The following is a 19,497-nucleotide window of genomic DNA, read 5'->3' as shown; positions in this document are numbered from 1 at the left end:
AGGAATAATCTGCGGATAAGAGGGGTCGCTGAAACTGTCCAAGCAAGTGACCTAGAGGCCACGATCCAGACCCTGTTTGGTTACTTACTCAACGGCACAGTCCCGCTCCCTATTGAACTGGACTGCATACACAGGGCTTTGGGCCCCAGACCGACGGATGTGTCTAGACCTTGAGACATAGTATGCCGGGTGCACTTTTTCAAAATAAAGGAGGACCTTCTAAGGGCTGCTTGCCAGTCAAGAAGTTGGAGGTTGGAGGCGCACCTATTCAAATACTGCCAGACCTCTCTAGAAGGACATTGCAGCTGTGTAGAGCGGTGAGGCCTGTACTCACTCTTTTGAAGGGAAAATCTTCCCCAAATTCATACAGATGCAGCAGCCAGAGATGGTGTCTTTCCTCCACACTCGTTGGCAGCCCACATCACTGTATTACCCAAGGAAGGTAAGGAAGCTACATTATGTAGCAGTTATAGGCCTATTTCTCTACTGAATGTAGACATCAAGCTATACGCTAAAATGTTGGCAAACAGGATACAACACCTACTTCCTTCCTTGGTGAATCAGGAACAAGTTGGCTTTGTTAAGGGGAGGGAGGGGGTCCCTTTAGCCTTGTTGTCCACTGACGCAGAAAAAGCCTTCGATAGGATAGATTGGGTATATATGAGAAAGACTTTAGAGAAATTTAATTTCCCTGCCCCCTTCATAACGGCCATACTTGCACTTTATTCTGACCCATCTGCCGCAATTCGGATTAATGGCACCTTGTCTTCCTGTTTTAGGATTACGAATGGGACGCGACAAGGTAGTCCGCTCTCTCCACTTCTATTTGTCCTTACTATGGAAACACTTATTCAATGTATCAGGCAATGCTCAGAAATTAAAGGCGTCACGATTGGAGGCCAATGCCATAAAACTGCTGCATATGCAGATGATCTTTTGGTCATAACCTCCAATCCGGACGTTTCATTCCCTATTCTATCGCAGTTATTTGGGGAGTTCCATTTTAAAATAAATCTGTCCAAATCGACAGCGCTGAATATTTCCTGTACCAGGAACATGATAAATCGAGCTCGGGCAACTGCGGATTTCTCCTGGTCGAGTAACCATATAAAATACTTAGGCTTACAAATCTCTCCAAATACGGACAGTTGGTATGCCTTAAACTACATCACACTGCTCAGCCACATACGGAACATACTACATTTGTGGAAAATCCCATATATTTCGTGGATGGGTAGGGTAAACCTCTTGAAGATGATGATCATGCCGAAGGTGCTGTATGTATTCCAAACATTGCCCATATTTTTACCTAGGGCATTCTTCTCCCAACTTAAGAGTGACGTAGGGAGATATGTTGGGGCTTAAGGATCCATTTACTACACACTGGTTAGATAAACAAAAAGCTTTAAAACACTATAGATTGGGAGACATACTGGTTGATGGCACAATCCCGGATCTACCCACGCTATGTCTTAATAACCCGGGTCTTCGGATAGACCATCTCACTTACTCTCAAATCTCACATAATTTAAAAAGTGTTAAACTTTCCGACTCATGGAATCGGGACCTTTTGTGGTTTGAAAAGCTGGTGGCACAAAGATCCCTACCCCCAAAATTGATTTCTCTGATATACAAATCGTTGGTGTGTCCGGACGATGGCCCTGCCCCCTCATACATAGATGCGTGGGAGAAAGAGCTAAACCTAAAATTAACTAAAGAGACAATTGCGACTATTTATAGAAATGCATGTGGTCCATCTAGGTGCATTATCGTGCAGGAGACGTCTTATAAACTTGTTAGCAGGTGGTACAAAACACCGGTGTACTGCATGCTATTAACCCACTCATTCCTTCATCGTGCTGGAGATGTCAATCCGGTACTGTCTCCTATTCACACATATGATGGACGTGTCCATTGATTGTCCCGTTTTGGACTGAAGTGAAACCCGTCAACTCTTCGTAGAGTAAACCTGATGCCTGTAGCTCTCTGTTTTTCTTTGTTTTCTCCCGCGCATTCCATTCCATTCCATTATCTAATATGGTAATCGGATATTAAAATACCACAGTTTTATTAGAGCACACTTGCTTTTAAAGAAGGTTCAGATCGTTCCATTGAGTTGATTTTAGTAGCGGTCCAGAAGAAGTGGGCTAGTTTGATTAGCAAGCTGGCTTATGCGCTTGTCGTTGTTACAAGGTGGGCTATATCATTGTAAACGGAAGGATCTACTGTCTATTGTTTGTTCTGCATTATGTGCATGTATACTCATGTAAAATCCACACATTTGTATACGGTTCTGATATTTGCTTTATTGTCTAGAAAATATAAATAAATAAAGAATTTAAAACAAATTCATACAGATGGGGCTATCCATTTCAACTGCACGCCAAGATGGATGGCAGTTCAACTATATTTAAGGAACTATAGGATCACCCCAAGTTCTTGGAGACTTTTGCACTACAGACTGTCTCCCTTACTGATTGGCCGACCGTGCCATCTCCGCTCGCAATACCCCCAAGAGAGCAGTGGTCTCAGGTGTCCCCGCGTTCATCTAAACAGCGTAAGACCCAGTGATATAAGTTCTACTCTTTACAATGTTTTATTTGATCTACTGCCTAGACCTCTCAGAGATTTGTCTTAGTTCATCTCTGGAGGGGGTCAGTTTGAGAACTTCCTCTGGGGTGGGGCTCCCCTCTTTCCCTGTCGCTATGTCTGGCGGTGCGGGGGGAGGTGAGCCTCTTTCACAGTTTTTCGGTCAAACCGGGTGACTCCCATTTTGCAGATGATTATAGGTGTGTACTTTATCTGTTAACAGTTGGGTAGCTTCAAATGTTTTCTTATGCTTTCGATTTTCTCTCCGGGGCTGCAAGCTGGCTTCCTGGTGCGGGAGTGGAGGGAGGGAGGGCCCTTCGCTTCGTAGAGGCTTTCACTTCCCCCTTGTTTTGATAGTGGTGGCAGACAGGTGTTTTCCCTTTTTGCTACTGAGTTGATTGGTATTTGTTCTCTCTCTATTTGTTCACAAGTGTACAGTGAGCTGTTTGTTTGTCCCCCTTCTGTTTGTTCCGTCCTCCCCTCTGTTTTTCCCACCCCCTCCTACTTCCTGATATATGGTGCTGGTGCTTATCTTTTTCCCTACAACAATATGGCTTCTATTAAAATATGTTCATACAATGTGAATGGCTTGAAAGAACCCACCAAGAGTAACCAAATCCTGTATAACCATCATAAGCGGAGATTTGCTATAGCCCTCCTGCAGGAAACGCACTTTAAATCAGGACACGTTCCCTCTTGCAGGAATAGGCTTTTTCTCTGTGTGGTCCCATAGCACATTTCCTAATGCCAAGGCCAGAGGGGTCTCCATAGCCATTCATAAATCGGTCCCTTGCACCATACTGGACACCAAATCAGATGATTTAGGCCGGTACCTTTTTCTTAAACTGTCCCTTTCTTGTAGGACTCTTGTGATAGCCAATGTCTACTTCCCTCATACGGGGTAGATCTCTTTCGCCTCCTCTGTGTTTGCAGATTTGGACGACTTTGCAGATGGCCTCCTAACCATCCTAGGTGGTGACCTCAATTTCCCCTTAGATGCTGCATTAGACGGCTTAACAGGTAGGTCCTCTATGTCTGCTGGGGCGGACCGTATTCAGAAGACACCTACAGTCCTTGAGATTAGTGGACGTATGGCGTATTCTTTCTCCTACCACAAAAGATTACACCTTTTTCTCTATTGCTCACAACTCATATCACAGACTTGACTACCTTATTGTTTCACATTCACTCCTTGACTTATTCCCTGCGGCAGGCATTGAGCCAATTCTCTTCTCTGACCGCTCCCTTACCTAGGTGTCGCTGGGGTTGGGGGACCCTACACGTCTCAGGAGCTCATAGAAGCTCAATGATAACATTCTCAGAGACCCTGTCTGTGTGGCAGATGTTAGATCCACTATCTCGAAATTTGTGGAGGTGCACACTGTAAATACCTCTGGTCCCACGATTCAATGAGAAGCCCTGAAATGTGTAGTATGGGGTAGACTCATATCGCACGCTTCTAGACTTAAGAAAATGCGGTCTGCAGAGATTCAAACACTCCTTCAAAAGTTATCTATACTGGAGAGGCGACATAAAGGCTCCCTCTCTTCTGAGGCCTACCAAGAACTGTGTAACACGAGAGCTGCCCTTAGAAAACTGATAGACCAAAAATATCTTGGAGCTAGACACAAGCTCAAGAGACTTTTCTATGAACATGGGAACAAGAGTGGTAGGATGATGTTGAGGATGTTGAGGCCCAGACTAGCAACCTCTTTCATCCCCACCCTTAACCGTAGGGAGGGAGGCGGCATTTATGCCACTAAGGACATCCTGCAAGAATTCCAATCCTTTTTTTAAATCAGATTGTTTTTATTGAGATTTTCAAAGCATTTTTTTTTAGACAAACGAAACAGTCCCCCCCACCCAATACCCCAACGTCCTGGATCCAGGTAGAGCCCCTCCAAAAAATCTATCCCAGAGAGCGTTCAATACAGAAATGCATCAATTATACAGTATACAGTTGCAAGAAAAAGTATGTGAACCCTTTGGAATGATATGGATTTCTGCACAAATTGGTCATAAAATGTGATCTGATCTTTATCTAAGTCACAACAATAGACAATCACAGTCTGCTTAAACTAATAACACGCAAATAATTAAATGTTACCATGTTTTTATTGAACACACCATGTAAACATTCACAGTGCAGGTGGAAAAAGTATGTGAACCCCTAGACTAATGACATCTCCAAGGGCTAATTGGAGTGAGGTGTCAGCCAACTGGAGTTCAATCAATGAGATGAGATTGGAAGTGTTGGTTACAGCTTCCCTGCCCTATAAAAAACACACACCAGTTCTGGGTTTGCTTTTTACAAGAAGCATTGCCTGATGTGAATGATGCCTCACACAAAAGAGCTCTCAGAAGACCTACGATTAAGAATTGTTGACTTGCATAAAGCTGGAAAGGGTTATAAAAGTATCTCCAAAAGCCTTGCTGTTCATCAGTCCACGGTAAGACAAATTGTCTATAAATGGAGACAGTTCAGCACTGCTGCTACTCTCCCTAGGAGTGGCAGTCCTGTAAAAATGACTGCAAGAGCACAGCGCAGACTGCTCAATGAGGTGAAGAAGAATCCTGGAGTGTCAGCTAAAGACTTACAAAAGTCTCTGGCATATGCTAACATCCCCGTTAGCAAATCTACGATACGTAAAACACTAAACAAGAATGGATTTCATGGAAAGATACCACAGAGGAAGCCACTGCTGTCCAAAAAAAATATTGCTGCTCGTTTAAAGTTTGCACAAGAGCACTTGGATGTTCCACACCAGTACGGGCAAAATATTCTGTGGACAGATGAAACCAAAGTTAAATTGTTTGGAAGAAACACAATACACCATGTGTGGAGAAAAAGAGGCACAGCACACCAACAGCAAAACCTCACCCCAACTGTGAAGTATGGTGGTGGGGGCATCATGGTTTGGGGCTGCTTTGCGGTGTCAGGGCCTGGACGGATTGCTATCATCGAAGGGAAAATGAATTCCCAAGTTTATCAAGACATTTTGCAGGAGAACTTAAGGCCATCTGTCCACCAGCTGAAGCTCAACAGAAGATGGGTGTTGCAACAGGACAACAACCCAAAGCATAGAAGTAAATCAACAACAGAATGGCTTAACCAGAAGAAAATACGCCTTCTGGAGTGGCCCAGTCAGAGTCCGCACCTCAACCCGATTGAGATGCTGTGGCATGACCTCAAGAAAACGATTCACACCAGACATCCCAAGAATATTGCTGAACTGAAACAGTTCTGTAAAGAGGAATGGTCAAGAATTACTCCTGACCGTTGTGCACGTCTGATCTGCAACTACAGGAAACGTTTGGTTGAAGTTATTGCTGCCAAAGGAGGTTCAACCAGTTATTAAATCCAAGGGTTCACATACTTTTTCCACCTGCACTGTGAATGTTTACATGGTGTGTTCAAAAAAACATGGTAACATTTAATGCTTTGTGTGTTATTAGTTTAAGCAGACTGTGATTGTCTATTGTTGTGACTTAGATGAAGATCAGATCACATTTTATGACCAATTTGTGCAGAAATCCATATCATTGCAAAGGGTTCACATACTTTTTCTTGCAACTGTAGCTGGACATCCGGCACATACACCTCAGGCACATATTGCATGTCATTAATTGAAATATATCAGTACATTACTTTGCAGCATAGTAGAACGTATATACCACTCCACACCCCAGTAGACTATACCCCATACCCTTTGGCAGCACACCTCCCGTACCTCCTCCCAGTAATCTATGACACCCCTGTCTCCTGTGTGTGACCTCTAAAAATCTGAGTGGATCCGGGACAATGTGGATTCCAGTATCTATTTTAAGCGACATTATTCTACAATATTGTAGTATTGCCTCCACCTTCCCCAAATCCTCTCATACTTTTTACTGTTGTTTCTCTTCTGGTATACGAAGTTTTCCATTTGTAGCAGTGTGTGAACCTTACGAACAAGCTCCCCCACCTCCGGAGGATCATGATCCACCCAATGGTACGCAATCACCTTCCTTGCTTGATACATTATGCGGGTTACCGCTAATTTCTGCTCCGCAGCTAGTTGTACAGACTCAGTACATCCTAATACACATAATCTGGCATCTGCCTCCACTCTTATCTCAAACACTTTCCGTATTAGTTCTATTATACCCTCCCAATATCTCCTCAGCCTGGGGCAGTTCCACATAAGGTGTATCAGCGTAGCATTGGGTGCACCACATCTAGGGCACATGTCATCCGACCTGTACCCCATTTTCCTCAAAAGGACAGGTGTTCGATAAACTCTATGCAGCAACAGCAATTGTGACATTCTGTGCGTTTCGCTAACCGCAACATCTGTGAACCCTTCCAGGACTGCACGCCATTGCTCTTCTGTCAGGTCGTCAATATCCTCCCGCCACTTATCATACAACCGAAGAGGTTGCTTTTTAAACTTCATTTCCATAAGACTGCTATAGTGCAATGATATGACCCCTCTGGTGGATCCCCCGGAACTAGCTAAATCAATCATCGGATTTCTGGAGGCCGGCGCTATTCCCCCCGCTGCATCCTGAGCACGTATAGCATGCCGTATCTGCAAATATAAATAAAATTGGGAGTGTGGGAGCATAAATTCCTTTTGTAGTTGGGCATATTCTTTCAGGGTATTCCCCTCATATAGCTGGTGCATGTAAGTGAGTCCGTACCTACCCCAAACCTGGACACCAGGCACTTTGTGTAATTCTGCATACAGAGGGTTAGGCCAAATTGCGGTGAACCTAGTATAACCCTGTACCCCAGCTATTAACCTGCCTTTCCACCAGACTTTATGAATCACCCGTAGTAGCGGGATGTCGCTTCCCATTTTATCCAATGATCCATCCTCCAGTGCCGTCATCAGATTTTTGCCTTTAACATAGTGACCCACTATTCTTCCTGCTTTATCAATTCCTTCCTCCACTCCCCATCCCCGCAATTGTTGAAGTTGGGCAGCTAAATAGTAGATCCACGGATCCGGGGCCCCGAGTCCCCCATCCGTTTTTGATCTGCACAGCGTTGCTAGTTTAATACGTGGAACTCCTCTCTTCCAAATCAGGTCCCGGAATATAGCGTTAACTGTGACAAAAAATCTGGCAGGCACCCATACAGGTGCATTATGTAGCAAATATAGGAGCTGTGGCATTAAAATCATTTTTATAAGGTTAACTCTTCCTATTACTGAGAGTGGCAACTTGGTCCAAGTCTGCACCTTCTGCCGAAATCGCTGTATTAACGGAGTCAGGTTTAATTTTTCATAGTCCGCTACATCAATGGTGACCTGAACACCCAGGTATTTAAAGGATTTGACTAGTTGCAAGCCCTCCGTGGAGCCTCCACCTCGCCCCTCCTCAGTCGAAAGCGTCATAAGTGCAGACTTGGACCAGTTAATGCACAGTCCCGATAACCTACTGAACCCATTTATGATGCTCATGGCTGCCGGAAGGGAGGAGTTCCAATCGTCAAGGAATAGAAGCATATCATCAGCATAGAGGGCCACCTTTTCAGTTATCCCCCCATATCTAAAACCTTGAACCTCCCGTGCCTCCCTTAATGCCGCTGCCAACGGCTCAATAGCTATTGCAAAAAGCAAGGGTGATAAGGGACACCCCTGCCTTGTCCCTCTGTGTAACGGAAAGGAGTGAGAAAGGGCTCCATTAACCCTAATTCTAGCAGTAGGGATTTTATATAGAAGCTTGATCCATTGGATAAAGACAGATCCAAAGCCCATCCTCCTTAGTACGGCCCACAGGTAATCCCATTCCACACTGTCAAATGCTTTGGCCGCGTCCAGAGACGCGACCGCCGCATTCAACCCGCGGAACCGGCTCGCCTGTATGTTCAAGAAAAGGCGTCTAATATTAACAGCCGTTGACATGTTGGGCATGAATCCGGCCTGATCCGTATGTATTAGTGACGTGATCACAGTATTGAGCCTATTCGCTAATACTTTAGCCAATATCTTCACATAGACCTGCAATAATGAAATAGGCCGATATGATTCAGCTAACAGCGGGTCTTTACCCTGCTTAGGGATAACGACTATGATCGCCTCATTCATGCTAAGAGGCAACCCATCCTGACGTTGTGCCTCCTTGAACACTTCCAACAACTGGGGGAGCAGAATAGGGGCAAATGTTTTAAATATTTCGGCAGGCAATCCATCACTCCCTGGGGCCTTGGTATTTGACATTTCACTCAGGGCCCTTTCCAGCTCTGTAATTGTAATGGGTCCGTCCAAGGCTGATACCTGATCTGCCCCTAACGTGGGAAGTTGTATCCCATCCAGGAATCCTACAATTTCTAGCACTCCTGCACTGGCCTTGGACTCATAAAGGGACGAATAAAACGTATGCATAATTTCCACTACCCTATCCTGAGCAGTACAGACAGTCCCCTCATTATCGCAAAGAGCAGCGACATATGCAGAAGGCTGCTGTGCTTTAGAAAGCAGTGATAGCAATCTACCTGCTCTTTCCCCTTCTTCATAAAATGATTGTTTCTGAAAGAAACGTTTATTCTTTGCCCTGAGGAGAATCTTATCATTTAGTTTACGCTGTGTTTCTTGCCACTGCTCCCTGAGCAATTCCGTGGGCTGCCGAACGTATTGGGTCTCCGCATCCACCAACAGGCGCTCCAAATTCCTAATTGTTATTCGAGACTCATTCTGTTTTTTATTGACCTCCGCAATTAGTATTCCCCGCAGAAATGCCTTCATGGCATCCCATACTATCAATGGAGAAGATCCCCCAAGATTAATGGTAAAAAATTCTGTCAGCGCTGTCCCAATATTTGATACTGTAGGTATCACTGACAACCAGAATGGGTTGAATTTCCACAGTGGTCTCCCACTGTTCAAGGGGGTAAGGAAGTTAGCTGACACAAAAATGGGGGAGTGGTCAGAAATTTTCCTAGGTAAATATTCAATGTTGCAGATACGGCACCCCATCGCCTCATTCCCCAGCGCTAGATCTATTCTCGACAGTGTCTGATAGGTACTAGAGCAGCAAGAATACTGCCGTACAGAAGGATTACGCAGCCTCCAGAAATCCAACAATGATGCCTCCTCCAGAAGTCTTCCAAATGGTGTAATTTGCCCCCCTGAATGAGCATCAGAGGTCTGCAATCTATCCCATTCCGTACAGATCACATTATTAAAGTCCCCCAAAATCAGTGCAGGTACACCCGGATAGTCTGACATAAAAGCTATCAGTTTTTTAAGGGTAGTCGGGGAATATGGTGGCGGTATATAAATCCCACAAATAATACATTGAACATTAAAAAGTGTTCCGTATAGGAAGACATAGCCCCCATTCGGATCAATCCTCTTATCTATACAGTTAAAACTTAGCTGTTTATGAATCAAAATACTTACCCCCCTTGCATATGAGGAGTAAGTAGAATGATAACATTGAGATGTCCAACTAGGGGACAATAAGTGGGATTGCTCCAGAAGGAGATGCGTCTCCTGTAGACAACAAATTACAGGATAATATGACTTTACCGTTTCCATTACTGCCTTTCTTTTGATAGCATCTTTAACCCCTCTAACGTTCCAACTCAGGAAATTCACTGGACTAGCCATATTCAAACATGCGAACCCATATATGTACCGGATGCTGTAAAACATATTTCTTCAGTGTCGGTCTTCCCTGGATCACCAACATGGACCTAAGATCCCCCTTCCCTAACTCCCCCCTTCCCCCCCCCCATCCCCAAACAGTCCCTCCCTCATTACCTAACCCTGAAGGTCTCGCCTTCTAACAGACCCCACAAATATACCTTAATATTAAGGCCCGTGGGTATTCCTAAAATCTGTCAGCAAAGCTGGCCTCCCAAACCCGTGACGTCTGGCGCAATCTCAAACTGTTGTATCACGCCAGGTACACTCACACCTTTTCAAGTAACTGGAATGTATAAAACTGGGTACCTTCCTGCACTAACCCCCAGTATAGTTGAACAAAATAGACTATGTTAGCATCGCTCACCAACCTAGTATCACGTACATGCAGCTGGACCTCTTACTAAATCATACAAAACATGTAATACATATATCAAAATTTAGCAAGATTCAAAATTTCCGCTTTTACACAGAACATAATCACCCTACGGTGGGTGCATTGTCCCTTCTTCCAGATGGGCCTCTCAGTCGCCTTGGTTCCCTTCCGCCCGGAGCTGCCGCTCGTGTCGATCTAGCCATCTGGATGCCTCTTTCGGGTCTTCAAAGAAGCTTGTGGTTCCCAGAGCCACTATTCTGAGCTTCGCCGGATATAGCATTGAGTACGATGTTCCAAGTACCCGCAAACGTCTCTTTACATCCAGGAAACGGGCGCGTCTTTTCTGAACCTCCATAGAGAAATCAGGAAAGAACGAGACTCTGTGACCATCTATGGATAGATCAGGCATATCCCTGGCCTTGCGTAGAATAGAGTCTCTATCCCTATAGTGCAGTACTTTCATCAGGACAGGTCTTGGTGGCGCTCCTGGTGGCAGTGGCCTCGATGGAACTCTGTGCGCCCTTTCAATAGCAAATATGGGAGACAATACGCCCTCTCCAAACTGATCCTTGAGCCATTTCTCAAAATACTCGGTGGGGTTTGGGCCTTCCACTTTTTCAGGCACACCCACTAAACGCACATTATTACGCCTCAGGCGATTTTCCATGTCATCTTGTTTGGCAGAGATAATGTCAAGCCTGCGAGAATGTTCCGCTGTTGCTCTTTTTAGCGGCTGCACCTCATCCTCCATGTCTCCCATGCGATCCTCCAGGGATGTAGTGCGGTCCGCCAGCTTTCTAATATCGTGCCTGACAATAGAGATGTCCTCTTTAATCGCCCCCACCTGCATGGTCAGGATAGTAAGTGATTTGCCCCACTTAGTAATGGCCTGGAGAACGTCTTTTATAGTGGGCTCCTCTACATCTGAGTAGACTGCATCAGAGTCCCCAGTGCCATCTGGGTCTTGAATGGCGGCGAATCTGTTAGGGTGCTGTTTCAGGCCCATCACTTCCTCAGGCCCTTCCCCTTCAGACTCCCGTCCCGCTCCGGTCAAGGAGGACTCACTGTGTCTGGTGTCAGAGGTGCAGCTCTCCCTGAGAAGCTCCGGTGTGTGCGCAAACTGACTCAGCCTCTCTGCCACCTCTTGCTGCATATCCGTCACTCGGTCTTTGCGTCGCGGTGTGGCGCTCCCGGCGCCATCTTGTGAGACCTTGCTGTTTCCTTTCCCGGTCCCCCGTCTGGACATGGTGGCCGCTGAAAGAACGCTGAAAGGACCGGAGTCTGTTCCGGCAGTGTTGCCGATGCTGTGAGCGCTGTGATCACGATATAGTAGCGGTATACAGGTACTTTAGGCGGATAAAATTTCAGGGTAGTGCAGGAGCTCCGGAGTTCACGTCCGCTCACATGCCTGGCAGACCACGCCCCCAAGAATTCCAATCCTACTACGAGGGTCTCTATAATCTGAAAGGGAAATTTGCAGATCTCTCTACAGACCATAAGACTCCGAAAATCAGGGACTATTTCTCGAACCTATTAGGCCTCAAGCTCTCTATGTCTGATAGGGATTCCGTAGAAGAAGAGATAACCATTCAGGAGGTCCAGGGGGTCATAAGGCAGTTAAAGGTAGGTAAATGTCCAGGCCCTGATGGATTCACACCCCGCTTCTATAAGATGTTCCTAGATGATGTCTCTAACCCTATTACTAAAATGTGCAATTCACTCGCAGAAGGTTCTTTCTTCTCCCGTTGACTGCATACATATGTGTAATTCCTAAACCAGGCAAAGCCCCCTGGTCTATAGTAACAACCGGCCAATATCATTGATCAACATTGACGTGAAGATCTATGCTAAAATTCTGGCCGATAGACTGAAGACTGAAGATATATATGCCTTCTTTAATACACAGCGACCAGGTGGGCTTTGTCCCAGGACGGGAAACAAGAGACAATACAATACGCTCTCTGGCCCTTATTGAGCTGGCCCATAAAACCACTTCCCTCCTTTGTCTTCTCTCGATCGATGCTGAAAAAGCCTTTGACCGGGTGGATTGGGACTTCTTGGGAGAATCCCTGAGATCCTTTGGCTTGGGACTCTGCATGATAACATGTATTCTGGCTCTATACAATAATCCTAGAGCCCAGGTTCGAGTCAATGGCTCTCTGTCCCCCCCCCGCCTTTCTAATACATATTGGTACCAGGCACGGGAGCCCACTTTCCCCTCTGTTATAAATCATGGTCATGGAGTTCCTGGCCAGGGCCCTACGGGCCAATGAGTCTATCAGAGGAGTCAAGCTGGGGGAACTAGATTCCAAGATTTTATTATTTACGCAGATGATCTCCTCATTTATTGTTCTAACCCGGTTATTGGTTTTCCCAATATTTTGAAGGAGTTCTCGACCTTTGGAGACCTCAGCAACTTTAATGTATACCTCTACAAGTCCAAGATACTAAACATATCTATACCTCCTATTACTGTATCCATGTTGCAGTCTTCTTCCCCTTTCAGTGGGCAAAGGGACATATCACATACCTGGGCACGGCTATCCCTTCACGATTAGCTGATCTCTACTCTGCCAACTTCTCTCCCTTTATTGAGGACATCAGGAAAGACCTCCAGACTTGGAAAAAATGACCTTTATCTTGGTTTGGGAGGATTCATACTATAAAAATGAATATTCTTCCGCGAATATCACATTCTTTAGAACTATCCCCATCCCCTTACCAACCCTTTAGGGCCTTTCTCTCAATGTTCCTGGATTTTGTATGGGCAGGCACATCCCCTAGACTGGGTATGCGTTTCTTGACCCGTCCTAAGCTTAGGGGAGGGGTCAGAGCCGGCGCCACCCAGGCACTCTGCGCCCCGCCCCCTACTTGTGATCCATCTGACATCATCTCCTTGACTCCTTCTGTTCCTGTACTTGCCGGCCGGCCGCGCTGTGAGTGAGTTTGTTCAGTCACTTCGGGCAGAGCGAGCGGCACGCAGCTGACACACAGCTACGAGACCCTGGTGTATTTAAATCTCATTTAGGCTGTCGTTCAGAAAAGTTTCTCCTGGGATTTGAACTCACGACCTTTACACATCAGTGGCAAAAATGAAAGCTGTATAGCTAATAGCTTTAAAAAAAATAAAAAATAAAAAATATTAGACTTCTACTGTAGGTAACGTTGATACCTAGTGTACATACATACACATGACAGCTGCCCCAACACACCCAGCTCTGCTACATCCATACACAGTATACTGGGGCAGCTGTCATGTGTATGGATGTACACTATCAAAGTTATCTATAGTAGAAGTCTTATATATTTTTTTTTTTCTTAAGCAACTAGCTATACAGCTCTCATAGCTGTGTGGGTAAATGCCTTTCCTCTGATGTGAAAGGTTGTGAGTTCGAATCCCAGGAGAAACTTTTCTGAAAGTGTTTTGTTTTATTTAAATACCACACTGTTACTTTACTTTTTTTTTTTTTTACTGTCTATACTGCTCTCATAGCCGTGTGGGTAAATGCCTTTCCTCTGATGTGAAAGGTTGTGAGTTTGAATCCCAAGCGAAACTTTTCTGAAAGTGTTGTTTTTTTATTTTTAATACCGGACTGTTACTTTACTGCCACGGGGGAGGGGGGGCTACTGGCGCCTTGATACTGGCACATGGAGGGGGAGGAGAGAGGCACTTGATACTGGCACATTAGGGGGCAGGGGGAGAGGATGGCACTATGATATTAGCACATGGGGGGCAAGAAATGGACATGAATCATGAGGGGCAGAAATGTGAAATGATGGGGGGGGCAAAATGTAGATTCGCTTGTGTTGACAAAAATCCTTGCACCGGCCCTGACTTCGGGCGCGCAATCCTGCGAGACCAGTGACCTCCAGAGGTGGGTCTCGCGGGATCACGCGCCGAAGACACATGATCTTGGCAAGAGCCAAGGCAATGTGGACCTGGAGCACAGCGAGGAGCAGAACCTGGTGAGCACCCCTGGCAACCGCACTCTGACAACCTGCACTAGGGTGTCAGAGGCTGAAGGACAGTGACTGGCAGCAGGGTGGCACACACTTGTGTACAGGGGTCAGGGCACACCTGCTGCTTGACTAGGGGCCATAGATTCTGACTGGCACAGGGTGCCCAGCAGTGGCACATGAAGCCTAATTGGTGGTACAGACTGTCTAAAGGGCTATGAATGGTACAGGGTGCAGGACAGTGCCAGACTGGCAGAGGGCACAAGGCAGCATACTGTTTTATGTTGCCCTGGTGGCACAGGATTTCAGACAGTGGCTGAATGGCGCCTGGCAGTGAATAGGTGGCACTGCTCGTGTTTGGTGTGCCAACCTGCTGAACAGCGCAGAGTGATTGGAATCACTGGGATGGTACTAGGTGGCAGATAATGGCTGGATATTATATATACATGACCATAGTCAGACTGGCACAGGGTACGTGACCATAGTCAGACTGGCACAGGGTACATGACCATAGACTGGCACAGGGTACACGACCATAGTTAAATGTTGCATGCAATAGGTGGCTGAAAAAGGGGCGGGTAAAAGGGTGTGGTCAATTGACTCATTCCCTGGGGGGAGTAGTAGCTGGGCATGGTATCAATATGCCAGACTTAAAAGTTTTCTTTCCTCCCTGGGCCCCCTTTCAACTCTCTCTAGAGACCTCACCCCTTTTGTAATCTTTCTGCGTTCAATCCACTCCACCCATGCATCAGGTGTCTCTAGTGTACGGATTGCTCCAGGGGAACGGGGGAACCCCATCTTCCCTGCCTTATGTGTTGTCATGGGAGAGAGAATTGGGGAGATCTTTCTCCCCCGACCAATGGGAGAAGGCATTCATCCTGTCGCACAAGTCGTGGATTAGCTGCTGACTCCAGGAGAACTTCAAGATCATATCCATATGGTACAGGACCCCTGCGGTCCTACACTCATTCTATCCTTCATGCCCGGATCTGTGCTGGCGCTGCGGCAGGGAAGTAGGTACTATGTCCAACATCTGGTGGCAATGCGCTCGTATGGCTCCCTTCTAGAGGGCCTTGAATGATTTGTACAACCAGATGAGTGGCAGTGCCCCGCAGTGGACCCTCGAGAAGGCTGTGCTATCTATTCTCCCGGGATCCATCTCTACTCTGAAAAAGGGCCTCTTGAGATTCTTTTTGCAGGTCGCTCGCCTGGTTGTAGCTAGATATTGGAAGTCCCCCGACACACCACCCCTTAGAGAGTGGTTAGACACATTTGAGCTGATCCATAGAATGGAGGAACTCACAGCGGAGGATGAGGGAGTAACTGAAAAGTACCTTAAGACATGGACCCCTTGGATTCTATTTAAAGGTTCGCAAGCCTTTCGCATTTGGTTGGCCCTGGCTAATGCTCGGACGTGAGTCCTTTAACCTTACCATTTTTTTGTTTTTCTTTTTATTCCTTTTGTTTTCTTTTCCTTTTTGGAAGACATAGTATACCAGGAAGTAGCTACCCCCTCTTCCCTTCCCTTCCACTCTCCTCCCTCCTTCACAACGAAGTGTACGCTCTTACGTTTCACAATCCTCTACTGTATGATAATTGTGATTATCCTTCATGTATGATGTGCATGATTTTTTTTTATACTGGAAAATTTGTATATATACAACCCTGTACCATGGCAGTAACCTGATACACTTCAAAGTTGTTATATTTTGTCATTTTCTCTGTCCTTTTCAATAAAAGTATTTGAACACAAAAAAAATAAACGCTTGAAATAGATCACTCTGTGCATAATGAATCTATAGAATATATGAGTTTCACTTTTTGAATTAAATTCCTGAAATAAATTAACTTTTCAATAATATTCAAATTTATTGAGATACAGCTGTAAATGCCTACAGGATTTCATATCCAATATTAATATATCTGATATCCCATGTTGCAAAGTTTCCCTTGTAAGCATTCATTAGGAAATCAGGTTGCAAGTTATCAGGGACACTGGGCCCAGTGGTGACAATGCCAGCTATCCACTGTCTGCAGAAGATACACATTCAAAGGCATCACCAACACTTTAAGGGCGATCTGCTCGTTCGATAGCTGTCAGCCAAACTACAATCGTATGTGTGTATGGGTCATAAAGAGTCTTTCTGGGTTAAATATTAATGACCAGTCCTAAGGATAGGTCATCAATATCAGATCGGTTTAGGTCCGACTCCGAGCACCCCTGATGATCAGTTGTTTGAAGGGGCCAGGGTGCAGCAGTGTGGCCTCTTCTCTGGCCCGTGATGTCACATCCTTCCTGCAGCTCAGTCCCATTCAAGTGAATGGGACCGAGCTGCTGACAACCTAGCCTAACGATAGGCCATCAATTTTTAAAGGGGTTTTCAGACTAACTTATGATCCGTCCCAGGATCCCCGCTGATCAACTGTTTGAGAAGTCACTTGCGCTCACATGTGCCCTTTTCTCAAGCACAGCCCTGTATACTGTATAGCAGCTGTGCTTGGTATCACAGCTCAGCCCCATTCACTTCTATAAGGCTGAGCTGCGCCTAGGACACGTAACCAATGGAAGTGCCATCAAACGGCCTAGGAAGCTGCAAGAAGGCCGCTGCTCTACTGCCAGCGCTGGTGCCTGCTCAAAACAGCTGATCGTGGGGGTTCTGGGTGTCGGACCCCCACCGATTATATACAAATGATCTATCCAGAGGATAAAGTGTTGAAAAACCTTTTTAAAACCTTGTAAGTTCTGCATGTCAGGGAGAGGAACATCGGTGGCCGAGAACAATCTCTAAATTGTTGATTTCTGGGTATTTATAGTTTAATCTTTTAGATGAGGTCCTGCACAGTGCCATACAGTAACCTGGCACTAGCACAGAAAGTGTACCCATGTATACATTGGCAGTATTCCCTGTGACCTGTAAATGATCATTACAATAATCTATACAAGCCCTCATCTCCCCTGCTCATCAACCTAGAATGGGTATTTGGCGCCATGTTTCCTAGGCATTAGTGTGGATTAGGTCTCTTTTACAGGTCTGTGTCCGTAATGATATCCGTAACAAGTGTGTCCGTGTTTCATTCGTGAAGAATCCATGTTTGGTCTGTGTGTCCGTTTTTTGCCCGCCATGTATTCTACGTCTTGCACGGACACTGCTAGGGTGAACATTAATTTCCAGATCATCTCCTACCAGGGGTCCATGAAATACCACAGACCAAACAAGGTTGGCATCCATGTTGTGTTCGTAGTTTTCATGGACCCACAGACTGTAATGTGCGTGAGGGATCCGTAATCAAGGACACAAATAGGGCATGCTTCTGTGGGGTCACCACAGACCGACAATCTGTGGAAAACCACTGATGTGAATGCACACATTAAAGTCAATGGATACGGCCTTAGTTTTATAACCTATAAGCAGAGGGAAACATTTCCTTCATTTTAAAGTGTTTCTGTTTCCATCTATAAAGCTGGCTATAAACCATAATTATGTGCCAGGGATGTGCCTAATGACGTCACATGCATTTAAAGGGCATCTGTCAGCAGATTTGTAACCTATGACACTGGCTGACCTGTTACATGTGCACTTGGCCACTGAAGACATCTGTGTTGGTCCCTTGTTTATATGTGCCTGTGTTACTGAGAAAAATGTTTTAATATATGCAAATGAGTCACTAGGAGCAACGGGGGCGTTGTCATTACACCTAGAGATTCTGCTTTCTCTGCAACTGCCACGCCCTCTGCACTTTAATTAACAGGGCCAGGCGTGATCATATTTACACTGCCAGGTCCTGTCAATCAAAGTCTAGAGGGTGTGGCAGTTGCAGAGAGAGCAGAGCCTCTAGATGTAATGACAACGTCCGCATTGCCCCTAGAGGCTCATTTGCATATATTAAAAAATCATTTGTCTCAGTAACGCAGGAACCTGGGACCAACACAGAAGCCTTCAGCTGCCAAGTGCACATGTAACAGGCCATCCAGTGTCATAGGTACAAATCTGCTGACAGATGCCCTTTAAAGTACTAAACAGGGCTGCTTTCCAGGAGAAAACAGCCCTCCGTGCAACACCTGGCAGATGTGCCACTGTTCCAGGAGTCTGTGAGGTCTCTCCGTAGAGTTGGCCAGTATGCCAGCACTGATGTGGCCGATCCATTGTCTGTCGGATCACTGTATGAATAATCCAGCCATCAACATGCCAGACTAAACTAGCCGATCAGGTAGACAAAAAAACACACACAGTGGGATTGTGCACCGTGGCAAATGATTGGTTGAACTCGCCAATCCTGCCACTGGGAATTGCGGATCACAAGGGCCAAAAAAAATCCAGATCTCATTTTTGGCAGGCCATTGTCCACATCATTGGCTGTGCTGAATGATCAGTTGGGGATAATTCTTAAACAATGGTCCAAGTCGATGGTTATCTTATGTGTGATGGCGGCCAAACCATCAGGCGTGTGCAACAATCTTAACCAGACATGTAGGGGTGACTTACCCAGATGCACGGCCTGGTAGACATTCTCTGGGTCATGCAGCAGGTCACACAGGGCCACCAGTGCCCTCTGCCTGGTCAGCAGGGCAGCCGCCCGCAGCTCCTCATTGAGTTTGGGTAAAGCCCTTTCTCCAAAGGCGACAGGAGCTTTAGTGGGGTCGATGTCAGGCGGTAAGTAAGCGGATATCCTTGCTTCTGCCATTGTACAGTCCCTAGGACAGAAACAGCAGGTGACACCTGGGCTATGATTGTATACTGGAAGGAATAAGATACAGTGTTACAGCCATAAGTCGTGTCCAAGGGCTCACCTTCAGCAGTCCCTCAGCACCTGCTTGCTGTCCGCAGCCTAGTACACAGCGTACTACCGTTACCTAGCAACCAGCAGGTCTACGCGGCGTGCGTGTTCTGGAATACCAACGTTACGTCAACGTAGAGCATTCTGCTTCTGGTACTTACGCAA

General features: G+C 45.9%; 1 protein-coding gene across 1 annotated transcript in view; it reads right to left on the bottom strand.

Annotated features, from left to right (window-relative positions):
* The window catches only part of RSPH14 (radial spoke head 14 homolog), a 258,180-nt gene extending 238,709 nt beyond the window's left edge, over nt 1-19,471 (bottom strand). Inside the window, exons 1-2 of the mRNA XM_040416429.1 lie at nt 19,346-19,471; nt 19,041-19,249 (exon numbers count right to left, since the gene is read on the bottom strand). Coding sequence (XP_040272363.1) covers nt 19,041-19,239 — 199 coding nt within the window. The 5' untranslated portion in view covers nt 19,240-19,249; nt 19,346-19,471. The remainder of the gene's footprint in view (nt 1-19,040; nt 19,250-19,345) is intronic.
* Nucleotides 19,472-19,497: the final 26 nt, after the last annotated feature.

The sequence above is a fragment of the Bufo bufo genome, chromosome 2, assembly GCF_905171765.1.
Source record: "Bufo bufo chromosome 2, aBufBuf1.1, whole genome shotgun sequence".
Taxonomy (NCBI): Eukaryota; Metazoa; Chordata; class Amphibia; order Anura; family Bufonidae; genus Bufo; species Bufo bufo.
This window is presented reverse-complemented; position numbering and strand designations above follow the sequence as displayed.